The 24,233-nt window shown below is 56.3% G+C and overlaps 1 protein-coding gene across 4 annotated transcripts in view; it reads left to right on the top strand.

The window, feature by feature from the left end:
• The first annotated feature begins 5,057 nt into the window (after nucleotides 1–5,057).
• The window catches only part of PDE4A (phosphodiesterase 4A), a 40,314-nt gene continuing 21,138 nt past the window's right edge, over nucleotides 5,058–24,233 (top strand). Inside the window, exons 1-2 of one of the 4 annotated variants that reach the window (XM_058728066.1) lie at nucleotides 5,058–5,160; nucleotides 5,803–6,002. In XM_058728066.1, coding sequence (XP_058584049.1) covers nucleotides 5,113–5,160; nucleotides 5,803–6,002 — 248 coding nt within the window. In that variant the 5' untranslated portion in view covers nucleotides 5,058–5,112. Of the gene's footprint in view, nucleotides 5,161–5,802; nucleotides 6,003–8,662; nucleotides 9,238–20,595; nucleotides 20,960–22,050; nucleotides 22,435–24,233 lie in introns of those variants that run through there. The other 3 variants (XM_058728065.1, XM_058728067.1, XM_058728064.1) reach the window with 3 other exon arrangements.

Below are 24,233 nucleotides of genomic sequence, written 5' to 3'. Positions count from 1 at the left end.
GAGGTGGGGGTGGGCGGCTGGTGGTCCTCTGAGCTACCTAGGCTTTCTCTGCTGCATCCCACAGCCCCACACCACTTAGCATCGGCTCTGCCTCCCTGAGCCTCGCTTTCCTCATCTGCAAAGTGGGTAACGACACCAAGGATTTCATGAGGTCATGCATGGGAGCCTGCCTTTACTCCGTCATTGATTTCTTAGATCATTTCACAGACTATTTCCCAAGTGCCTCCTATGCTCCACAGCACTGTAGCCAGGTGGTGGGGCTACAGCAACCAACAAGAACAGCCTGATGCTTGCCGTGCCCATACTTGAGCCTGGCGAGGGAGCAAGGTCAGTGTGTGAAGAGAGGAATACCCACTGGCGAATCCAGACCCATAAAATCTTATAGGGCAGAGAGAATGACCGGGGTAAGGGTGCTTGGGATTAAATGACACATCTGGTTGGGGGGGGGGGGGGGATGAGATTTCTGGTGGGTATCTGCCTCCCTTATTCCCTGGAGCTCCATGAGGGCAGGGCCGGGTCCAGAACAGTGCCTGGCACACAATAGGTGCTCAATAAGTGTTGACTGAATTAAAGAGGGTATTAGATGAAGACTATTTTCATAGTACTTTAGATCAGGAAGGAGGCTTATCATGAACCGATCCATCCTTCTGTTTTACAGATGAGGGGAGTGAGTCCCTAAGACCCAGAAAAGGGGGAAGATGTTGTCAAAGGCAATACAGGGAATTGAGGCATTAGCATCATTTTCATAAAGTGAGCATGGCTGAGGGAATAGGAAAGGAAGAAAACAGACACCAGCTTTGAGCACAGGACCCTCCAGGAACCCATGATACCCAGCCAGCTCCCACCTCTCTCTCTATACCAACACAGACACAGCCCTACTGTGATGCATATCTGTTCAACAAGTATTTATTCAGCCCCTACTATATGCCAGGTGCTGGGTGAACAGAATGCAACTCCCTGCCCCCCACAGAGGTGACATTTAATGGAGAAGACAGAAAAATAAACAACACAAATCTATAAAAAACCAGTGATGATTAGGAGACTGGCAAGAGAGAAAAATAGAAGGGTCCAATTCAGGTTGGGTATCCAGAAAAACCTCCTGGAGGAGTTGAATTACTCTTCGAACACACGCACACTTAAATCCAGACAGACATAATCTTACTAACAAACACCATATACAGGCCAGAGCCCACATAGCCAGAGAATGTGCCCGAGGCCACATAGCCAGGGAGTGACTGAGCAAAAATTTGAACCCAGACCTGCATTTCTAACTGCTGTGAAATGCTGCTTCCCACCGCATCGACAGGCACGTACTGTCCCCTCTCCCCACATACACACTCATACCATAATCACACAGAGGTACATCCAGTCTCACGCCTGCATAGGCTGGTATGGCTTCAGCCTGTCAGGTACATACACTCCAGCAGGCATGGTCTGCTTTCAGCTGTGCAACGTCACAGACTCACCAAAAGTTCCATTTGCTCAGTTGCACATCGACAGTCGTGTATGGTCTCATGCACACACATGCATGCGCGCGCGCGCACACACACACACACACACACACACACACACACACATATGCCTGGGGTCCCTGAAAGTCCTTCCCAGCCCTGCTTTAGCCCCAGGCATAGAGCTAGTTACTAACTGTTACTTCTCAGGCCTGAATGCTGAGGGCCGAGGTGTGGATAAGGGCATTTATCCTCACTTCCTTCCCTCTTGTCAGCCATCCCTCCTTCTGAGGGCGGTGGGCTTGGCTGAAGCCAGCGCTTTATTGTCAGGCTGGGCCAAGGGCCCCCCGGACTGGGCCACTGGCTGATCACGCTGACAAGCTGGGTGAGGGAAGCAGCCTCACTCAGCCCGAGCCTGGTGCCAGCTGCCCAGAGCAGTCTGCTCTGCCATCTGGACCCCCCTCCCAGCCGCCTGCTGCCCAGGGGAGGGAAAGCAGGCTTAGAGGCACCCCTCTACCGCGGGCACTCAGGCCAGTTCGTGAGGCCCTGCCTTCCATGCCTGGGTTTCTGCCAAGGCCGATTTCCGCAGATGTACAGAGGGGTCTGGACAGCGGCGCTGTGTGCCTCTGTCCCTCTCCCCTGGACTGCAGGGCTTTTGCTGGCCACCCGCTTCTCCATTCCTTCCTTTATTCTGCAAACCCATGGGCTGTTTCAGTCATTGGGGATCTGGCCACAGAATTTGAAGAGCCCAGGGCAAGAGGAAAAGGCAGGGGTCCTGGGCAAAGGAATGAAGCATTTCAAGACAAGGGCAGTGCATTAAACCTTCTAAGCGTGGGACTGCGAGCGATGGTACAGGTCACATGTCTGTGAAGTTGGGTCTCGATATAGCTAAAACAGGACTGAAAAATCCCCTGCCCTCATGGAACTCAGGCTGCTGAAAGCAGAAATGTAAATATATGATATGTCAGGGGTGAGGAGAACTGAGAAGAAAAGTAAAGCCGAGTGAGGGCAATGGAATGGAAGGAGACATCTGTGTCAGGGAAACCCTCTGGAATGAGGTGCTTTTGAGCAGAGGCCTGAGGAGGTAAGGGAGACAAGTGGATTTATTCATTCATTCAGCAGATATTTGTTGAGCACCTACTGTGTGCCAGCATGGTCCTAGGACTGGAGATCCAGCTGGAGACAAAATAGACCAAGGTCTCCACCTCATGTCCTAATCAAAGGACAGGCAATAACTGATAAAAATAATAGAGTCTGTATCTTGTTAGCACGTTATAAGTCTAAAAGAGACAAGAGGAAAGCGGTCAAGGAGATCGGGTGGTGGGAGGAACACAGGATATCTGAGTCTGGTTTTCTGGGTCAGGAGAACTACAAGTACAAAGGCCCTGAGGTCTGAATATGTGTGAAGGGTTTGAGGAACAGTGAGTCAGCCAGTGGGTCTAGGGGGAGGATGGGAGGTTTCTGTGAATGTGTTGCTGTCTTCCGTGTCTGTCTATAGCTTTATGCAGTCAACCACCATGATGCTAATTGCTATTATTACTAGGATAATGGGTAATTTTGTGAGCACCGACTATGCAGCACAGGTAGGGTTCTGAGTGACTTGGCCAAGGGTACACAGTTAAGAAGGGGCAGAGCAAGGATCTGAATGCAGGTCTGTGAGTGTAATTTCGGAGCCTGAACCTGGCCCTTGCTACATGGCCCTTTCTCTTTCTATGTATCTGACTGCATTCACAGAGAGGGAGTTGTTCTTTCTCCCTGTGTCCGTCGTGTTCATTCCGCATTCATTGAGACTACGTGTGGGGGGCCGTGTTGAATGGGCACCATTCGTACAGATAATGACAACTCTGAATGATGAATGCTTTCTCGGGGGCAGGATAAGCAGCGGTAGGGCCTCAGAACACCGACTGGCTCGGTTTGGCTGAGAAGTGGAGGTGACCTTCAAGCTATCTTTACACATTCATCCATTTGTTCAACGACTGTCTGTCACAGGCTCGCCTAGGTTGAGGAGATAATATGTACGTTCATTGCTACTGGTTGACACTGAAGTGCTGCTTAGTGCAATAAGGCAAGAAAAAGAAATAACAGCCAAAGTAGGGGGCAGAGTAGCGAGTCCATAGTGGGCCCAGCTAGGAACTTTATAATTCTGCTGTTATGCCCTCAAAATAATAACCGGACATTGAACAAATACTTATAAGGACTTACTATGTTCCAGATTCGGTTCTAGGCACTGGGGATATGGTAATGAATAAAACATAAAATATTCTTGCCCTCCTGCAGCTGATATTCTAGTGTGGGAAGAGACCATGAGTGTAATAGATAAATTACATGGTGTGCTATGAGGTGATAAGTCCCAGGGAAAAATAGAGCAGGATAAGGGAGATTAGGAGTCCTGAGGAGCTAGCAACTTTAAACGTGGTGGGATGGAGAGAAACTCCGGGAGAAACACCTGAAAAGGTGAGATATGAACAAAGACTTGAAGAATGTGAGGGTCCAGTGGATATTTAAGGGAAGAGAGGAAGCAGAAGGAGCAGCAGGTGCGAAGGCCCTGAGACTGGAGCGTGCCTGGTGGGTCCAGAAACAGCCAAGAAACCAGCGTGGCTAGAGCAGGAGCTGAGAGGGAATGGTAAGAGGCGAGGACAGGGAGGTGCTTGGGCACATCCTGCAGAACTGTGTGGGCTTCCTCTTGAGGGCTTTCCTCTGAGTGAGGTGAAAGCCACGGAGGGCTCCGACCAGAGGAGGGACATGATCTGACATGGGTTCTAACAGGCTCTCGCAGGCTCAGATGTTGGCAGTACTAAGCACTTACTGAGCGCCAGACACTGTCCTGTGGGAATTCAACACGGTCTGATTTCATTTCATTCTCACGCGGACCTTGTAGGGCTTATCATTCCATTTCACAGAGGAGAAACTGAGGCTCAGGGAGTTTAAGTCATTGACCCATGGCCACAGAGCAGGAATTCACGGCACCTGGGTGCGGAAGGTGGAGTGAACCAGCCTCCCCCTCCATCCAGGCTTTTAGACCAGGATCGCCGGCAGGAGAGCGCATTCATCATCGGGAGCGGCGTCTGTGTCCCTGTCTGTCTGTTTCTATTTCCACGCGTCCCTGTCTGTCTCTGCGCGCCTCTGCTTGCGCGTCCCCCATCTGTGCCCAAGCCGCCGTCTCGCTGTGCCCGGCCCCCGCACATCGGAGCTATTTCGGGTTTAGGCATAAAATCCCAACAGCTCGGAGGAGACGCTTCCTCCGGCCCCCGGCTCGGACCACGCGCCACACGCGGCCGCCTCTGGGAGCTCCCGGTCTTCTCTGCGGGATCCCCAGGCCGGGGAAAGCCCCCGCGGGAGGACGGGTGGGGGCTGGGGCGACCCGGTCTCGAGGCTCCCGGCCCCCCAGTGGCCAACCCGGGCATTGACGCCGTCCACACCCCAGCCGTGCGTCAGCTGTCGCTCTGGCAACGGGCGAGCGACGTCACCGACGGCCAGTGCGTCAGCTACCCGATGACGTCACGCCTCGGGAGAGAAAACTAGCAAGGGGGGGTAGGATTCAGGCTCGGTCGGCAGGGGGAGCCCCAGGGCACTAACGGCGGATGTCTTCGGCTTGGTCCTTCAGGAGGTGCTGGCCCGCCCCAACATGACCCCCGCAGCCCCAACGGCGCGCTAGGTTGGCGGGATGAAGAGGAGTCGCAGTGTCCTGTCCGTGGCTGGGACTCGGGACGAGGTGCGAGGGGCGGGGCCCGGGCTGAGGGGCGGGACTTGGGCCGCGGCGGGGGACGGGCGCCCTCTTGTGACCAATGGGTTGTTCACTAAGTGTTTTTCCATATCCTCAAGTCTGAGGAGTGTCATCGCCTTGTGCCTCAGTTTACACCCTTGATCCCGTTATTTTCCTGCTGCCTGGATCAAGAGGCTCTCAGCCCAGGGACAGAAAGCAGGAGCTTCCAAGGGGCTTCTCAAGTGGGGAGAGGGCTGTACGGTGGAGGAGGGGTGCTGGGGGTAAGGTCTTAAATGTCTGTGATGCGAAGGGAGGAGGGGCCACAGATTGTGAGGCCAGGAGGGGCTTTCGTAGACGTGGAGTGTGGGGATGTGCGAGAGAGTTTTCACAGTGAAGCACAGCGTGTACAGGCATAAAGACCCAGAGCCCCAGGACCGGAACATCGAAAGGGAGCTCTACAAGAATTATGGCTGAGAAGGGGCACCCCTTAGATATAAGGGAGGGATCAGCGAGTGGCTAAGTCGTGAGGGGGACACGAGGAGCCTATATCCCCATCAGCCACTCTCTCAGGTGTCTAGAGAAGGGTGTTACTGGAGGGAGGGGCTCAGAGCAGCCTGGCTGCGCCCTTATTCTGCCCTTGTCCTTCCTCAGAGGCTGTGGGAGACTCCCGAGCCCATCTGTGCCAACATGCTGGGGGCCGACCTTCGACGCCCTCGCCGTCGCCTTTCCACAGGTCCTGGCCTGGGCTGGGCTGAGACTGAGCCCTTGGATGTTGGGATCCCTCTGCCACCAAGGCCCACCACGCTGCCATTGCTGGTCCCTCCAAGGATTTCCATCACCAAAGCCGACAGGTAGGCAGGAGAGGACCAGGCTGGGAGGAGGGGTGGAGATTTAGGGCAAGCTGGGCTAGGTCCAGCTGCCAGCCCTTTCCATGCTTCAGGCCCCTGGCTTTTCACAAAACCAGCTGGATCTTCTCCTGGATCCCAGTACATCAGGCTGTGACATCCCTTCCCCAAAGGCTCCCCTTGCGGCCTCTAGGAATCCCTTCTATTTTGCAGCTGGCTGAGTCAGCATAGAGGCAGGACTGTGGAAAGGGTTTCAGCCCTCGAGTCCCCAAAGATGCCCCCGCAATGAGAGAGCTGGGAGAGGCTAGGGGGTGGGTCTCCCACCAGTCAGCTGTGCACCCCTATTTCCTATCCTGGGAGGATGCACTTTCTTCCAGGTCTTAAAGTGGCTGGTGAGACCCTGGAGGAGGGCTGGACTGGCATTTTTCTTTCTCTTGGGTAGATGTGAGAGGTATATGTGAGCCCCAGCTTCACATAGTTTCTTGCTCTTTTTCATCTGGGGTCCTCCGAGGGCACTGTAGCCCACATCTTGGCTGAGGATGAGTTTGAAAGTGGCCAGGCCCCTGCCCCTACTGCCCTCCTCAGGCCACCATTCTCTCCAGCCTCTTCCTGTCCCCTTATCTACTCAATTGGAGGTCTACTCTGGTTGGGTCATGGTAAAAATGCTTCATTTCCAGTTGGGGGAGGGAAATGACTGTCATTCCCCCCTCCTTCCGTCTAATATGTCCTCCTCCCCTCCCCCCAAATAAACCTTCTACTCTCTACCAGGTTCAGGTCCAATCTGATCCATCCCAGACTCAGACCAGAGCTCCAAACACCAGCCTTGGCCCACTGCCTCGTGCTCCTTTTCTGCAAACCGCCCTCCCAACCCCGGACTGGGGCCCAAGCCCTCCCCCAACCCCCATCTCTGATACCCACCCAGAGCCCCGGGCCAACGCTACAGTCTCCACTCCCCTGCTCAAAGCATTTGGCCCAGCCCAGGACCCTTAAATGATCTGGGGAGGACTGACAGCCCTTGCCAATCACCTAGAAGCCATTCTGAGTGTATACTGCGGGGGGAGGGTCCCTGAGAGAAGTGGGAGACACAGTTCTAGCTTCTGGGATACCCCGCGGCTGCTAATGCGGGGCGGGTTCTTGTTCTGCGTTCGCCCACGCCTGGAGCCCCCTCGGGAGGGGAGAAAAGCGGCTGTGGGGGTTGGAGACGGGTTTTTTTTTTTTTTTTTTTTTTTTTCCTTTAAGAACAGTGCGGGGGGGGCGGGGGGAGGAGGGCGGTGGCAGACGGCACGGCCTGCCCGGGGGAGTCCACGAGGGGGGGATCGCGGGGGTGGGGACCTGGTTCCGGGGACGCGCACCAGAACCGTTTAGCATCCGAAAGAGTGTCGGCCACAGGAGGTGGGGGCACGCGGGCGAATGCGCTCCCAAAGCCCGGCCACCACCAGGGCTCCGTCGCGGCCAGGGCGGCAGAGATGGGGGAGGGTGGCGCTCAGATCCCGCTCGCTCTCCGCTTGCTCGCTCGGCGCGGCGCTGGGGGAGGCGGGAGCGTGAGTCACGGCGACTCCCGATTTAGGTGCCGGAAGGGGGGCTCTGCCGGCGGGGGCCGCGGAGAGGAGGCGCGGCTGTTTACTCGCCTGAAAAGGGCATGGGGATGCATCCCGCGGCTGCCGGAGACCTGCCTCAGTTTACCTCCTGCAGAAGCGCTTTACAAGAGGCGGCGATACACAGAGCGGTGGGCGGGCAGCTGCGGTGTCCTCCTGGAGCCACACGGGAACCAAAGGGACACACCCCAGAAACACCCCAAAGCTGCCCTCAGGCCGACCACACACACACACACACACACACACACACACACACACACACACACACACACCAACACGTATAGACTACCTCATACCACAGTCAAACCACGGAGGCTGAATTGCCCGCACAACTCCGCAAGCACAGACCAACAATACACACCCAAACGCGTGGGTACACATGCACAGCCCCAGGCCACCGGAACAGACCCCATAGAGGCGCCCACCCGCCAAACAAGCGGCACACGTGCGCACACCTCCTTCACCCACAGACACACAGATACACACACAGCGAAATCCAGAGAAACAGGCAGACCGCAGCAGCCAACCACGTGCGCGCACACACTTCCAGCCGACACCGAAAACACAGACAACCCTCGGAAGGGGCCACGTGCACGCACATCCCGCACCGGGCACACACCATTACCATCTTCCGACCCACCAACAGGAGAATCCCGGAACATCGCCGTGGCCAGCCGCAGGGACCGCGTCGGTGGCACCGGGACCACTCCCCACACGCTCCCCCCGGACCAGGGGTAGCGGCGAGGACACGCCAGCATAGGGCTCCGCCCCCGCCATGATGGACGGACTGACTGACACACCGGCAACCAGTCGGGTGTCTCCTTCCTGATCGGATTAACCGTTTAACTCCTTCTTTCCCGTGCACGCCGCGGCTAGGCCGGGCGTTTAGGAGAGAGCCGAGTTCCGGCGCCCCCTCCCCTCCGGGAGCGGGGCTCTGCGTGGGCGGGGAGGGCCCCCCTCCTCGGGTGGCTGCCCCCCACAGGCCCGGACGGTGGAGGAGGAGGGGGGCGGCGCTGACAGAGCGGCGGGCGGGGGGCGGGGAGGGGCGGGACGGGGCGGGGGAGCCGGGGCTGGCGCGGAGCGGGGTACCGACCGCGGAGAGCGCTGCCGGGCGCGGAGCAGAGCGCCGGCCGCCGACCGAAAGCCGCGGCGCCCGGCCCGGGGGCGATCGGCCCGTAGCGCCCCCGGGTCTGTCCCCGGGGCGCCATGGCCCCAGCGAGGCCGGGCGCACCCGCGGGGCCCCGGGCGCGTCGGCTAGCGCGCCGCTGAGCAGGGTAAAGCTCCGAGAGGCCGGGGCCCCCCGGGGCACAGGAAGGGGCCGGCGCCATGGAGCCCCCGGCCGCCCCTTCGGAGAGGAGCCTGTCTCTGTCTCTGCCCGGGCCCCGGGAGGGCCAGGCCACCCTGAAGCCGCCCCCACAGCACCTGTGGCGGCAGCCGCGGACCCCTATCCGTATCCAGCAGCGCGGCTACTCTGACAGCGCGGAGCGCGCAGAGCCCGAGCGGCCGCCACACCGGCCCATAGAGCGCGCCGACGCCGTGGACACCGGCGACCGGCCCGGCCTGCGCACTTCTCGCATGTCCTGGCCCTCGTCCTTCCACGGTACCGGCACCGGCAGCGGCGGCGCGAGCGGAGGCAGCTGCAAGCGGTAAGACTCCGGGCGGCGGACGCGCGTGGAGCGGATAGGCGCGCAGAGAAGACGCCACTCGCCCCGCCGACCACAGGGGGCGCTGTGCTGCGGGTGGAGTCTGAGTGACTAGCGGGGGTGTGTGTGTGGGGGGGGGGGGAGTTCCACTGTGGGGGCGTCCGGGACCCGACCCTGGTGGTGTCCTGTACCCGAACACCCTTCCTACTGAAGCTGATCCTGGGGTCGACTTGGGGGGCGCCATGCTGCATGTGGTAGTAACGACGCCTCGGTTCAGGGCTGCAGCTTTGGAGTCTGCACCCTTAGTTGGTGACGGTGCAGAACATGGCTAAGCTGGGTACTTGAAGGGACTTTCCTGGGGGCACTGAACTGGCAGCTAGATTCACTACGCTTGTGGATGATCTCGAGGGCACTGTAAGGGGCCGCTTCCTAGGATCCCAGTGTTTCCCCCAGGCTGAGGGGCGCTGGCCATCCTGGGGAGTGGAGGACTGTGCGGGGGACATTCGGGGGACTCGCCCTGAAGCAGCTGGGGTCAGAAATCCAGAGGGGGTTTTGGGGGGAGCACTGTGTTGGGGGCCTGTGTGCCGGGTTGGAGCTTCCTCTCAGGACAGGAGTGTTAGGTTCAGTAGCTGCCCGGGGGTGCACAATCCCGGCACAGGGTAAGGGAGTCTCTGCCTCCCAGAGGGGACAGTGTTAGTGAGGGAGGTGTTGGGCTGACTCCAATGGTATCCTCACTGACCTGGGGTGGCTCCAGCTGGTGGGGTATGACTAGCTGGGTCTGCCTTCGCTCCATGCTCTGCCCGGGCTTCTGGGGCCCTGTGACTGTGACATAGGATTATGTGGGCTCTGGGGACAGTGATTATGGCAGTGGAACTGTGTGTGCTTCTGAGACAGTGATGGTGACACAGTGACGGTGTGCTTCCAGGACAGTAATTGTGACAGTGTGACTTGTGTACTTAAGAGTCACGGTAACTGTGACAGTATGACTGCGTGAGCTCCCAGGACCAGGATCGTGTGACTGTGTGCTTCTGGGACAGCGATTGTGACAATGACCGTGTGTGCTCTTGAGGCAATGATTGTGTATGCGCTCCGGGGATGCAGCGATGGTGGCACTGTGATGTGTACATTCCGGGACATTGTGACTGTGTCTACAGGACTGTCTGTGCGCCCAGAGACATTGACTGAGACAGTGACATGCTCTCAGCTGCCTCTGTCCCCTGTGTCCAGGAGTCCTCTGACTTCCAGAGTGTGCTCCCTCTACCACCTGGTGTTCTCAGTTACTGTGCCTGCTCTAGTGGTGCTCGGGGTCTGACTGTGTGCTTTGGTGACATGTATGACCGAAGGCTTCGACTGTATGCTTTGTCTGACCCCCATGGGTGCCCCTCTGCTTGGGACGTCATTAAGACGGTCAAATCCCGGCCTCTTATTGCCGGAGTTCCCGAGGGAGGCCCCTCTGGGCTGTGACCCTGCAATTCTCGCTCTCTCTGGGGACTTCCAGCAGGCCCTACAGCCCCCCCAAACCACCCCCCATCCCCATTGGAGACATACCCAGACCCAGCACCCCCGCCCCCAGCAGGAAGCGAGTGTCATGGGCCCAGCACACACAGCCTGCTATTTCCCAAAGGGAACCAGAGAGAAGCTGAAAGAAAACAAAACTGGAATCAACAGGAAATGCCAAGACCAAGGGCTGTGTGCCAAACTGGCTCAGGTCACTGTCCTGAGAGACGAATGAAGGAGCAGAGTGCAGGGGGCCCTATTCCTTTTTAAGACCCCAGAGACTCCCCCTACCCTAGTCTCTGGGTTGCTGACTCTCTGGGGACATTAGCTGAGTGGTAATAATCATCATTATCTTAGTGGCATCTATCTTGTAATGGCTCACTCTTGGGCTCCATGCTGGGGACTTTCCTACACGTCTCTTCTTCTCCAGTGCCTCATCAGGTATTCCTGCTGGACACACGGAGGCCCGGAGGGGCAAAGTCCCTTCTCCTTCTTGCCCAGGCTCACACAACCGGGAAATGGCAAAGCCGAGATCCCAACACCCATCTGTCTGATGCCTGGGGTCCTGGCACAAGTGTCTTGCCCTCTCTGAGCCTCAGTTTCCCTGTCTGTTAAGTAGGGCTTTGGCACTGCTCTGTGGGAGGGGGGTGTTTGCGAGTTCTGTGCGAATGGGGATGTGTGTAAAGGACTGCACACAGTGAGTGCTCCGTAGACAGTCGCTCAGGGACCTGCACTCAGGGGAGGAGGTGGGGCTTGGGTAGACCTTGCCCCTTCAGGGTGGGAAGGAAAAACAGGAACCTCAAGTACAGGTTTCTGTTTCTCTGTGGGCCTGTGTAGCCTGCAGTGGTTGTGGCCTTGGTGCCAGTGTCCTCCCCCCACCCCTGGGCGGAAGGAGGAAGGGGAAACTAAGAGGCCGCCAGTGGGAACCTGGCTCCTTAGAATTGGCTTTCTGCCAGCCTGTGTCTCCAGAAAGGGGGTTCCCTGAGTGCACACAGGGCGTTCCAGTGCTACCCACGTTGCAGTTCATGCAGCCACCAAAAACGGGATCCAGACAGCCCTCCGGACTCGAGTCACAGGAACCCTCAGAGAGAGGGCACTGCCCCCCATCGGAGATGGCATCCACAACCCCCCTCCAGACCTGGGGATGCATGAGCCTGTGCTCCTGGCGCCCTGCGGGGCTGAGTCACGGCACCACCACGATCTGTCAAGAGGCAGATGGAGCTGGAGGAAGAGAAAGACTCTGTTGATGGTGGGGGCGGAGGGGGGGGGGAAAACTTGCCTGAATTGGGGGCGGGGCCAACAAACCGACCCCCTAGCCCCACCCCCGTGCCCTTCTGTACCCCCAAACTCTCCCCGCCGAGGGAGGGCGCTGCAGCGCCCCTGGGAGAGGTTGAAGCAGCTGGACTGGGGTCACCCTCTAGCCCGTGGCCTCTGTCTCCACTTGGGTCCTCGCCTGCCCTCATCTCGGGCTCTCCCTTATCCCTGGCGGTGGCCTGGGAGCGGGTCCCTCCGCGCGCCCCTCCCTCCGCGCGCCCTCTGCTGGATGATGAGAAAGGCACAGGCTGAGTGTGCGTTCCGAGTCCGGACCTGCCGGTGGGACTCCAGTCCCCGCGCAGAACAAAGTCGCCGCCGCCGCCACTACCGGGTGCCCCAGGTTATTATATCATGCTTATCGAGCGCCCCAGAGAGTGGGCGCCAGGCCGGTCGACCGACCGCAGGCTTCGGGTGAGGTCCTCGCCCTCCCCGGGCGGGACCAGGCGGCAATCCCCATCCCGCCGAGCGCGGTGGAGACGGCCGCCTGGCGGATGCAGAGGAATTTGGCGGAGAAGTTGAGGCTGCGGAGTCTCCTCCGGGCTCACCTACGGGCTGGCCGGCCCGGGCCAGGGCCTCCAACCTGCGTGTTAACTCCCGGTGTCTTTGGCGCTCTATTCCTGCCGAGGAAACTGAGAGAAGTGACTTGGCCAAGGTCACACGGTGAGGAAGGGCAGACTTGGGGTTAAAAGACCCAGGACTTGGGGCGCCTGGGTGGCGCAGTCGGTTAAGCGTCCGACTATAGCCAGGTCACGATCTCGCGGTCCGTGAGTTCGAGCCCCGCGTCAGGCTCTGGGCTGATGGCTCGGAGCCTGGAGCCTGTTTCCGATTCTGTGTCTCCCTCTCTCTCTGCCCCTCCCCCGTTCATGCTCTGTCTCTCTCTGTCCAAAAATAAATAAAAAAACGTTGAAAAAAAAAAAAAAAGACCCAGGACTCCTGGACTCCAGCTTGGTGGGTAAGAATCAGATTGTAGCCCTGCCCACGGACTCGCTGTGGGACGGGGGCCCATGATCATGCCTCCCTGCGCCTCAGTTTTTTCCTTACTAAGCCTGTGTGGATAAGATCTGCTGGTCCCCAGGGCTGTGGTAAGGCCGAGATGGCCGCCGTTGGGGCTGGGCAGCCAGGAGCTGGGGCTTTTGAGAACTGGCTCCCAACATCTGCAGGGAAAAAGGGGGGGGGGCATCCTTTAACTACAATCCTGGGCCCTGGCTGCAAGGGCACCCCCTCTTTCACCAGCCACAGAATGACTGTGGGCTCTGAGTAGCAGGTAGGGCTTTGGGCCTGGGGGAACTGCGAACTGACCAGGTGAGGACAGAGTTTTGGGGGGCACTGAGCCCACTGTCTTCACTCCTGAGTAAGAGCTCAAATCCAGTCTTTGCCCTTGACTTGCTGTGTGACCCGAGGACAGGATTTCACCTATCTGGGCCTCATTTTCCTCATGTGGCCATCCATTCCACAGACACTGCACATCTTCAGGCAGTAGCAGAGTTCTCAGGCTAGTGGGTGAGGAAGAAATAACAAATAAAGGCCTATAATAGTTCCAGATGATGCCACGTGGGACATGAAGAGAAGAGGGATCCTGGGGTCAGGGAAGGCCTGGCTGAAGAGGTCACATTTGAGCAGAGACCTAAATGGAGTGGCAGAGGAGGCTCGGTGAGCCTGAGGGAAGAAGGTGACAAGCAGAGGGAACAGGCAGTTCAAAGGTCCTGGGGTAGGAGCATGTCTGTTATGTTCTAGGAAAAGTAGAGAGGCAGGTGTGGCTGGGCAGAGTGAGCAAAGGGTGAGTGGAAGGAAATGAGGCAAGGAGGTGCCAGGGCAGCTCACATAGGGCTTCACAGGCTATGGTCAAGGTTGGCTTTAGGGTTCAGTTTATCTCCGACTTGCTAGGAAGGGACAAAGCTCACTGAGCTGGAAACAGACTGAACCGTGAAGGGCCTGCGTAGCCTAGTGACTAAAATCCCAGTCTCTGGAGTCAGACAACAGGCGACCCTGGCCGAGTCACTTCCCCTTCCCATGCTTCAGGCTCCCCATCTCTGAAATGGGCCTGTTCAGAACGCTATTTCCAAAGTCTGGCCTGAGGAATCAGCAAAACAGTGCAGGGAAACCTGAGGGCAGGTGCCTAAGAATGCTCTTCCTTTCTGTTTGTGCCTGGACCAAGAGGTCCCAGTGGCCAGAACAAGGGTCTTAGTGGGTTTAGAGCAGGAGTTTTCACCTGAGGGCAATTCTGGCCTCCAGCGGACATGTGGAAAATGGCTGGAGACATTTTAGTTTAATGACTGGAGAGAGGTGCTACAGGGCATTATCTGGTGCCCAATGTCAATAGTGCCAAGACTGGGACACCCTGCATTCCTAACGAGGTGATATTACCTCCAAGGGGGTGAGAGTTGGTTCTTGGGTGGGTATGTGGGAAAAAAAATCTTACATTTATGTATAAAGCCCAAATATACACATAGGACATAAACAGATACACAGTACAGGCATACCTTGCTTTGTTACCACACTTTTTGTTATTTTTTTAATGTTTTTTATTTATTTTGAGACAGAGAGAGACAGAGCATGAGCAGGGAAGGGGCAGAGAGAGGGAGACACAGAATCCAAAGTAGGCTCCAGGCTCTGAGCTGTCAGCACAGAGCCCGATGCGGGGCTCGAACCCACGGACTGTGAGATCATGACCCGAGCCGAAGTTGGATGCTTAACCGACTGAGCCACTCAGGCTCCCCTATTACTGCACTTTTTAAAGTTTATTTATTGAAGTTTATTTATTTTGAGAGAGAGAGAGAGAGAGAGAGAGAGAGAACATGCATGCAAGTGGGAGAGGGGTGGAGAGAGAGAGGGAGTGAGAGTGACAATCCCATGCAGGGCTCGAACTCATGAAATGACCTGAACTCATGAACTCAAACTCGAACTCATGAACTGACCTGAGCCAAAGTCAAATGCTTACCTGACTGATCCACCCAGGTACCCCAGGTTATTCATTTTGAGAGAGAGAGAGAGAGAGGTTGGAGGAGGGGGCAGAGAGAGAGGGAGAGAGAATCCCAAGCAGGCTCTGCACTGACAGTGCAGAGCCTGATGTGGGACTCGAACTCAGGAACTGTGAGATCATGACCTGAGCTGAAATCAAGAGTCAAACACGTAACCGACTGAGCCACCCAAGCTCCCCAGAGGTACTGCATTTTTTACATGCAGTATCTCGTTTCTGTGTGTCCCATTTTGGTAGTTCTTGCAATGTTTCCAAACTTTTTCATCATTATTAAATTTATTCTGGTCCTCTGTGATCCATCTGCTGTTACTAGAGTAACCACTTGGGGGCGCCACGAACCACACCTATAAGAGACCGCAGACTTCCTCGATGAAAGTCAGTGTGGGATCTGACTGCTCCCCTGACCAGCTGTTGCCCAGTGTCTCCCTTTCCTTGGGCCTCCCTATTCCCTAAGACATAGCAATTTTGAAATTAGGCCAAAATTAGTCACCCTGATGGCCTTTCAGTGTTCAAGTGAAACAGTCACACGTATCTCTCACTTCAAATCAAAAGCCAGAACTGATGAAGCTTCGTGAGGAAGGAGTGTTGCAAGCTGACGTAGGCTGAAAGCTAGGCCCCTTGTACCAGACAGCGAGCCTCATTGTGAATGCAAACGACAAGTTCTTGGAGGAAGTTAAAGGTGCCACTCCAGCGAGCACAGGAATGATAAGAAAGAAAAACAACATTATTGCTGACTTGGGAGCAAGTTTTAGGGGTCAAGACAGAAGATCAAACTAGCCACAACATTCCCCTTAAGCCAAAGCCTCATCCAGAGCAAGGCCCTCCCTCTCTTCCGTTCTGTGGAGGCAGAAAGAGGTGAGAAAGCAGCAGAAGGCGCCTTTGAAGCTAGCAGAGGTTGGTTCATGAAGTTTAAGGACATACGCTGTCTCCATAACATCAAAGACGGAGGTGAGGCCGCAAGTACCGATGTAGAAGCTGCAGAAAGGCATCCAGAAAGATCTAGCTAAGCTGATCAATGGTGGCTACGCCAAAGAACACATTTTCTCTTTTTTTTTTCCAATATATTTTAAAAAATATTTATTGGTTTTTGAGAGACAGACAGCGCACGCCAGGGAGGGGCAGAGAAAGAGAGAGAGAGAGAGAAAGACAGGCTCCAGGCTCTGAGCTGTCAGCACAGAGCCTGACGCGGGGCTCGAACTCTGATCGGGAAGATCATGACCTGAGCCGAAGTCAAATGCTTAACCGACTGAGCCACCCGGGCGCCCCCACAACACATTTTCAGTGTAGACAAAGCAGCCTTCTATCGGAAGATACCATGTAGGACTTTCATAGCTAAAGAGGAAAAGTCAACGCCTGGCTTCAAAGTTTCAAAGGGCTCTCTTGTTAAAGGCAAATGGAGCTGGTGACTTTAAGTGAAAACCGGTGCTCATTTACCATTCTGAAAATCCTAGGGCCCTTAAGAATGATTCCAATGATTCTCTGTCTGTGCTCTGTAAATGGAACAACAAAGCCCAGATGACAGCACATCTATTTACAACGTGGTTTTACTGAATAATTTAAACCCACTGTTGAGACCTACTGCTCAAAAAAAAAAAAAAAAAAGTTTCCTTTCAAAATATTACTGCTCATTGACCACGCACCTGGCCAGCCATGAACTCTGATGGAGACGTACAATGAGATCAATGTTGTTTTCATGCCGGCTGAGGCAACATCCATTCTGCAGCCCACAGATTGAGGAGTAATTTTGACTTTCAAGTCTTCCTATTTAAGAAATCCATTTTGTAGAGCTCTGGATGCCACAGAAAGTGACTCCTCTGATAGATCTGGGCAAAATAAATTGAAAGCCTTCTGGAAAGGCTTTGCCATTCTAGGTGCCATTATGAACATTCTGGTTCATGGGAAGAGGTCAGAATACCAACAGGTGCAGGAGCCTGAAAGAAGCTGATTCCAACCCTTGTGGATGACTGTGAGGGTTTCCAGACTTCAGTGGGGGGAGCGCCTGGGTGGTCAGTCGGTTAAGCGTCCGCCTTCGGCTCAGGTCATGGTCTCGCGGTCCGTGGGTTCGAGCCCCGCGTCAGGCTCTGTGCTGATGGCTTGGAGCCTGGAGCCTGCTTCAGATTCTGTGTCTTTCTCTGCCCTTCCCCTGCTCGTGCTTTGTCTCTGTCTCTCAAGAATAAATAAACATTAAAAAAAATGTTTTTTTAAGAAGAAAAGACTTCAGTGGAGGAAGTCACTGCAGGTGTGATGGGAATCAGAAATGGAGCCTGAGGATAGGATTGCCTCACTGCAATCTCATGATCAAACTTGAACGGAAGAGGAGTCGCTTCTTATTGGATGAGCAAAGAATGTGGTTTCTTGAGATGGCATCTACTCCTAGGGAAGATGCTGTGAAGATTGTTGCAGTGACCAGGTTTTAGAATATTACGTAAAGTTTGTTGATAAAACAGCAGCAGGGTTTGAGAGGATTGACTTCCATTTTGAAAAAAGTTCTAGGGGCTCCTGGGTGGCTCAGTCAGCTAAGTGGCCAGGTCTTGATTTTGGCTCAGGTCATGATCTTACGTTTCGTGAGTTTGAGCCCTGCATCGGGCTCCCTGCTGACACTGCAGAGCCTGTTTGGGATTCTCTCTCTCCCTCTCTGCCCCTTTTAGCCCCCTCTCTCTTTCTCAAAACAAATAAATAAACTTAAAAAAAAAAGACAGTCATTCTACGGTGGGTAAAGTGGTACTGAACAGCATCACATGATCCGGAGAACTGACTCCTAAAAAGAAGAGTCGATCAATGTGGCAAGCTTCATTGTTTCCTTATTTTAAGAAATTACCACAACCATCCTGATCTGTCAGCAGCCATCAACATCAAGGCAAGACCCTGCACCAGCCAAAGGATGGACTCGCTGAAAGCTTGGATAATGGTTAGCGTTTTTTTAGCAACAAAGTATTTTTAAATTAAGGTACGTACATTTTTTTTAGACGTAACACACAGTAGACTACAGTGTAGTATAAACATAACTTTTACACGCACTGGGAAACCACAAAATTCATTTGGCTTGCTTTATTGTGACGTTCGCTTTATTGCAATGGTCTGGAACCGAACCCACAATATCTCTGAGTTATGCCTGTGTATCGGTGGCTTTAATATTTCATAGAGAAGGCAGTTTGGGAGTTGGGACTGTCTAAGCAGGCTATTCCTTGGGGGGAGGGGGCAATAATGAAATAAAGGTGGCAAACACTGGTCTCGAGCCTGGCTCAGATGCTCATTGGTTGTGTGACCTCGAGCAGGTTGTTTCTCGCCAAGACTCAGTTTTCCCATCTGTAAAATAGGGACAACAATATATCACTTTGCAGGTATTTAATGAGGATTAAATAAGATCATAGCTAGAGGTACTAAATGCCCAGGAGGCATTCTGAAGATTAGCTGCTATCATCATCATCATCATCATCATCTGTATCCTCTTTTTTTTTTTTAATTTTTAATGTCTATTTATTTTGGAGAGAGACAGAATGTGAGCAGGGGAGGGGCAGAGAGAGAAGGAGACACAGACTCGGAAGCTGGATCCAGGCTCCGAGCTGTCAGCACAACCCGAGGCGGGGCTCGAACTCACGAACTGAGAGATCATGACCTGAGGCAAAGCCAGATGCTCAACTGACTGAGCCACCCAGGCGCCCCCGTATCCTCTTTTTTAAAATAAGAATTTATTTTTTTTAAAGGCTTATTATTTTGCGAATGTGAGAGACAGAGCGTGAACAGGGGAGGGGCGGAGAGAGAGGGAGACACAGAATCCGAAGCAGGCTCCAGGCTCTGAGCTGTCAGCACAGAGCCCAACACGGGGCTCGAACCCACAAATCAAGAGATCGTGACCTGACCCAAAGTCAGACGCTCAACCAACTGAGCCACCCAGGCACCCTTGTATCATCTTGCTAGTACGGTGGCTTGTGCATTATAAGCTCTCTGTAAATGTTTTGTCAGATAATCATAGCTGACATTCAGTGAGTGTTTACTATGTCCAAACACTTTTCTGAGGCTTTGTTTTTTTTTTAATTGTCCATCCATGAGATGCATAGTATTATTATGCCCATTTTACAGTTGGGAAAACAGGCTCAGTGAAATGAAGTGGCTGGCCCAAAGTCAAATGACTAAGTGCCAGAGGCCAGACTCAAGCCTAGGTCAGCCAGTTCTGGGGCCCATGACAACAGAGCCAAAAGGTAGAGAGAGAAAGGTATTCATAGGGGCATGGCCCTAAAATAGAGATTCGTTCTGTTTTTCTTTCCCACTTCCCTAACCCCAAAGGGCCGCAGACAGGTTGGGGTAGTCTCTGGAATTATAACCAGCTGGCTAACTTTGTTCAAGAATCTTCACTTCAGTCTCCATTTCCTCATTTGTGAAAGGGGTGAACATGTGCCCAACAGAGTAGGCAGAGCCACTGAAGGGACTCCAGAAAGTTCCTATCTGTTTGTACTGGTCTGCCGAGGGGAGGTCGGCTTCTTGGGGCACCTCGTGAGCTGTGGAGGGCCCCAGTTCTAAGGGGCCTCAGAGATCCTAAGGGGTGGGAGGACGGGGGCGGGGGCAGGTCTTAGGAGCCTCTAGGGGCTTGTGAACTCACTCAGCTTCTATGTCTCAGAAGCTGTGGGGGGCATTCTGGAGGTGTCCCCAAGGATTGTGGGTTTATCTTGGTTTGGGGAGGTAGCCTAGGGATATAGGACTGTCTTAGGAACTATGGAGGAATCTAGTTGTGGCCCTGGGGTCTATGGATTTTGATGGCAGCTACATGGTTACATGGGAGCACTCTTTGAGTCTGAAGACACCCCTGAGGTTATTTTGTATCTCTGAACTTGTGGGGGCATCTCCGGGATGCTGCCGAGCCACTCAGGGATTGAGGGGGACATCCGAGAGACTGTGGAAACCATCTTAGGGTCTGTGAGGGATCCCAGAATTTGGGGGGGGGGCCTCATGCAGACTGTGGGAATGCTCGGTGGCTGTGGGAAATTCTAGGGGTACTCTGGGGGCCTCTGCATGACTCCGGGATGGTGGGGGTGCTCTAAGAGATTTTGGAGACTTCTGAGGAAACCCGGTGATGGTCCTGGGATCTGAAGGAGTTTCATTTGTGGGTGTGTTCTGAGATTCTTAGGGTGCCCCTGGAGTTTGTGGGGATATATCAGTAACAATGAGGACATCAGTAAGGGACATTTGGGAAGCTATGGGATTGTCCCAGGGTGTGCGGGGCCTCTCAGCGCATCTCTGGCTTTTGGGGGGAACTCAGGGATTTGGGGGTACCTCTGGATTGTGTGAGGACAACTCAGGGATGGTTGGGACATTCTCTGGAATTTTGGGGACATCTGAAAGACCTTGGGGATGCCCCTGAGGTTAGTGAGGGCCACAGCGGTTTGTGAGAACACTCCAGGGATTTGCGGGGGGGCACCCCCGATGTTTGTAGAGGCGCTTCCGGCGACTGTAAGCACCTTAAGGGGACTGCGGGGAGGGCCCTGCGGTCTGAGGGGTGTCCCTCGGCAGCCGCGTGGGCGCCCCAGGCCCGCCCCGCCCCAGGGGCGGCCCCAGAGCGAAGCCGGAAGGGCCGAGGCGGCTCGGCGGGGTGGGGCCCGTGGGCCCCAGGGCTGGGCGGCCGGCCTGCGTGGGCTGCCCGGGGCAGGCGGGCGGCGCTGCTCCCCAGCGCCCGCTGAGGCGGGGCTGCCCCGCGCCCCCTGTGGTTATGGCGCGGCCGCAAGGCCTGGGCCGCATCCCCGAGCTGCAGCTGGCGGCCTTCCCGGCGGTGGCGGCGGCCGAGGACGAGGCGTTCCTGCCTGAGCCCCCGGCCCCGCGCGCACCCCGCCGCCCGCGTTCGCCGCCCTCCTCGCCCGTCTTCTTTGCCATCCCGTCCCCAACTTTCCGCCGGCGTCTTCGGCTTCTCCGCAGCCATCAGGACTTTGGCCGCCAGGCGTGGGCTGGGTAAGTGCGCGCCAGCGGCGGTGGGTTCGAATCTCCCTTGGCCACCCGGCAGGCCAGGTCTGGGGTTCCTAGCGGGCCCTCCGCAGCCTAACTTCCCCTCGTCCGTCCCAGGACAGCGATAAAAATCATCCCTGCCCTCCAGGGTTGCCGTGGAGACATCTGATAGGGCATGCAGTAGGCACTCAATAAACGTGAAGTTCCTCCCGCTACCTTGGCAGACCTCAGTCTGCAGTCAGGCTTTGGACGAGTGAGGCCAACCTGCCATCCAACCGCGATCTGGGGACACGTGTTCGATTCTGCTAGACTCAGTGTAAAGGCCTGTGAAATGGGGCCAGCGCTGCCGTCTGGGGGTTGCCTTGCCAGGAGGCTCAGTGATGTTACCGGGTTCCCCGGGCACAGAGGGCAAATGCACTTTCTCTTCCTGTCGAGACTCGGGGTGGGATGCGGGGGGCTAGAAGCTTGCGGGCGAGGAGCCCGGAGACACATCCGGTCTGGCTTCCCAGTGTCCGTTTAACTTGGAAACCGAGGTTGACAGCCCAGAGGTGGGCACGGGCTGGCTCTGGGGGCTTTTCCAGAGCCAGGAGAGGGTCCTCTGGTTACCCCCTTGCCTCCCTACTCTCCGCATGCACTTGTTTGGAACCTGAGGTCCGAGACATAGTGGGAGAGGACACCGCCCGGACAGGCTCAGCGTCTGGACCCAGGGAAGAGATTGGCGAGGGGAGAGGAGAGGAGGAGGGGTCGGGAGCGCAGCGTGGAGCCGGGGAGGGTGTGTGTGTTGGGGGGAGAAATCAGTGCCTCTCCCCGGGTTTCTCTCTGTGTCTCTGTCTCCACTTCTGTCTTTCCTGTTTCTCCCCCTTCCCCGCATCCGTCGTCCCTCCCCTGGGTTTTTGTCACCGGACCCCGCACTCCGCCCGCCGGCGCGGGCGAGTCTCTTTCCCCCTGGGGCGTGCTGCGTTCAGAGGGCTCCAGCGGGCCCAGCTCGACGTCATTCGGGAGGGAGGCGGGGCCAGGGACAAGGCGTGGCGGGGGTTGGGGGGGGGGCCGGGGCCCGAGCCCAGGAATCAGGAGCCTGCCCCCCCTCCACCGCAGGCCCGGGGGGAGGGGGGCAAGTGGGAAGTGTGCACAGAGTTCCACAGGAGAAGGCAGGAGCGGAGCCCTCCCAGGCGCTGGGGACCCGGAGACACCCGATCGCCCGGGGCCCGTCCCTGGGGGGGTCACCGGGAGGGCGGGTGTGGAGGCGGTGCCGCTGGTGGCCACAGACACCTCGGGCCTGTGAACAGTGAACGCCACACCACCGTGCCGCTGTCCTCATGCTCGCCCCGACAGCCTTTGGCACCCATGCGCTCGGGTACAGCGCCTCGGGCAAGGCCCCGGCCCCCTGATCTGACACTGCCCCCCGCGGGCCCTGAGTCCCTGGTCCACTTCTCCTTCAGCGACGAGGACACCTGTTGGCACCCTCCAGGCAGACCTGTCAGGTGGGTGGCCTGGGGCCAATTTCCTCCTTTGCCACTGAGGGCTGTGGCTGGGGTGTGGGTGTGTGTGTGTGGGGGGGGGGGGTAGAGGGTGCCCAGTGGGCCTTGGGGAGTCCCCAAAGTGGCTTCCAGGGTCTGCCTGCAGCCCCATCCCCTTCTCCAGCCCCCAAATTCTTAGTGCTGCTGTTGGCTTCCTGCAGGTGATAGCCCTCAAAAGGAGTGCTAGGTCCTGCCCCCTTCCTATTTGAGATGGGATCCCTTCACCCTCTTTGTGCCCCTAAACCTGGGTCTCTGGCACTCATGTTGGTACCAAATATGGGTGTCCAGCGTCACCTGGGCTCCACTCCCAGGCCACCGGCCTGGAGCCAGGTCCCTCTGGCCCTGCTCTGCTCAGTGCCTCCAGTCTTACCCACCCCCTCCTTGCTGGGGCTGGCAGGCTGAAAACCAAGCTGGGGTGGGGGAGGGGGGCAGCTCCTGCTGGAACTCCTGGGGGTTATTTAGAATCAACTGGACAGTGCTGGAGCAGAGAAAATTCTCAGGGTACGGCCGCCTTGTTCTCGCTCCCCTCTACTAATCCCTTCAGCCAAGCCAGACACACACAGACACAAACACAGACGCACCCACCCACACACAGGGTAATCGGGGGTCTGTGTTTACTGTGCAAGGCGTGGGTCTCTGAGGCGGTGGGGACACAAAGAGAATCTCACAGTTGACCCATGGGGGCCACAGGAACCCTGGCTTCGCACAGTCAGTCTCACGTTACAGGAACGCGCTCTCCCCGCAGCCCACACGCAGGCCTGGTTCCCACCTGCACAGAGCCACACATGGGAGCACACACTCAGGAGGCAGGGACAGTCACGGCACATGTGTGGCACACAGGTACACTCTTACAAGGTCACACAAACTCCTAGACACACACACAGATCTGTGCAGGCACCGTGGACACTCGGACCCCACGGACACACCCGGACGTACAAATCCACGCAGAGATCTATACACACACAGGTGCCCTGAGCACACATACACCCTGACTCACACATGCACAGACCCTCTGTGCACACCCGGCCCTACAAACGGCCATGTCACCTGGCACCACACGCCCGCCCTCAACCTCTGTATGACCTTAACAAAGCAAATGCCAGGCCTTTCCATAAAGGCTGCCTGGCACCTCCTACGAGGGAGTCAGGTGCAGTGGGGCAGGGAGCCCGGGGAGGCGCCAGGCCTGCCCGGGGAGATCGACGGACACGGGCTGATTGAGCGTCCAGGTTTGTAGCCTGGCGGCTCAGGTTTAAGTCCTTCTAGTACTAGTCAAGTGGTTCTTTCCCGTCTACACCTCAGTTTACTTCTCTTGGAAATGGAGCATTGGTACACGTCCAGGCAGAGCACAGCGCCTAGCACATGGCACTTAATGGCAGTTGGCTGCTTTCGTTGTTGTTATGATTTTTACCAACTGGGACCAGTCTCCGTTCCCTGCCGTCCCCCTCCCAGCTTGTTGTTGCCCATTGGCCCCTGCAGCGGAACGTCTCTGAAGCCTTGGTCTGCCCCTGGGCTGCACAGTCCTCCAGAGGCCCAATGTGATGCAGGCCTAGGGGCCCCGGAGGGGTGGAGGCAAGTGGCAAATTCAACCGGAGAAGGCCACCAAGTGGTCACCTGTCTGAAAGGCAGGTTATTTCCCTTATGATGGAGTGTCTGGGCATGTGGCTGTGATGTCAAGGCCTGTTGGCTACCCTCGACTCCGCTTAATGGCCTAGGGTCCTGCAGGGACATGATTGGAGCAGCCTCCAGCCTGACTTTGGGCCACC

Source organism: Neofelis nebulosa, chromosome 4, assembly GCF_028018385.1.
Source record: "Neofelis nebulosa isolate mNeoNeb1 chromosome 4, mNeoNeb1.pri, whole genome shotgun sequence".
Taxonomy (NCBI): domain Eukaryota; kingdom Metazoa; phylum Chordata; class Mammalia; order Carnivora; family Felidae; genus Neofelis; species Neofelis nebulosa.
This window is presented reverse-complemented; position numbering and strand designations above follow the sequence as displayed.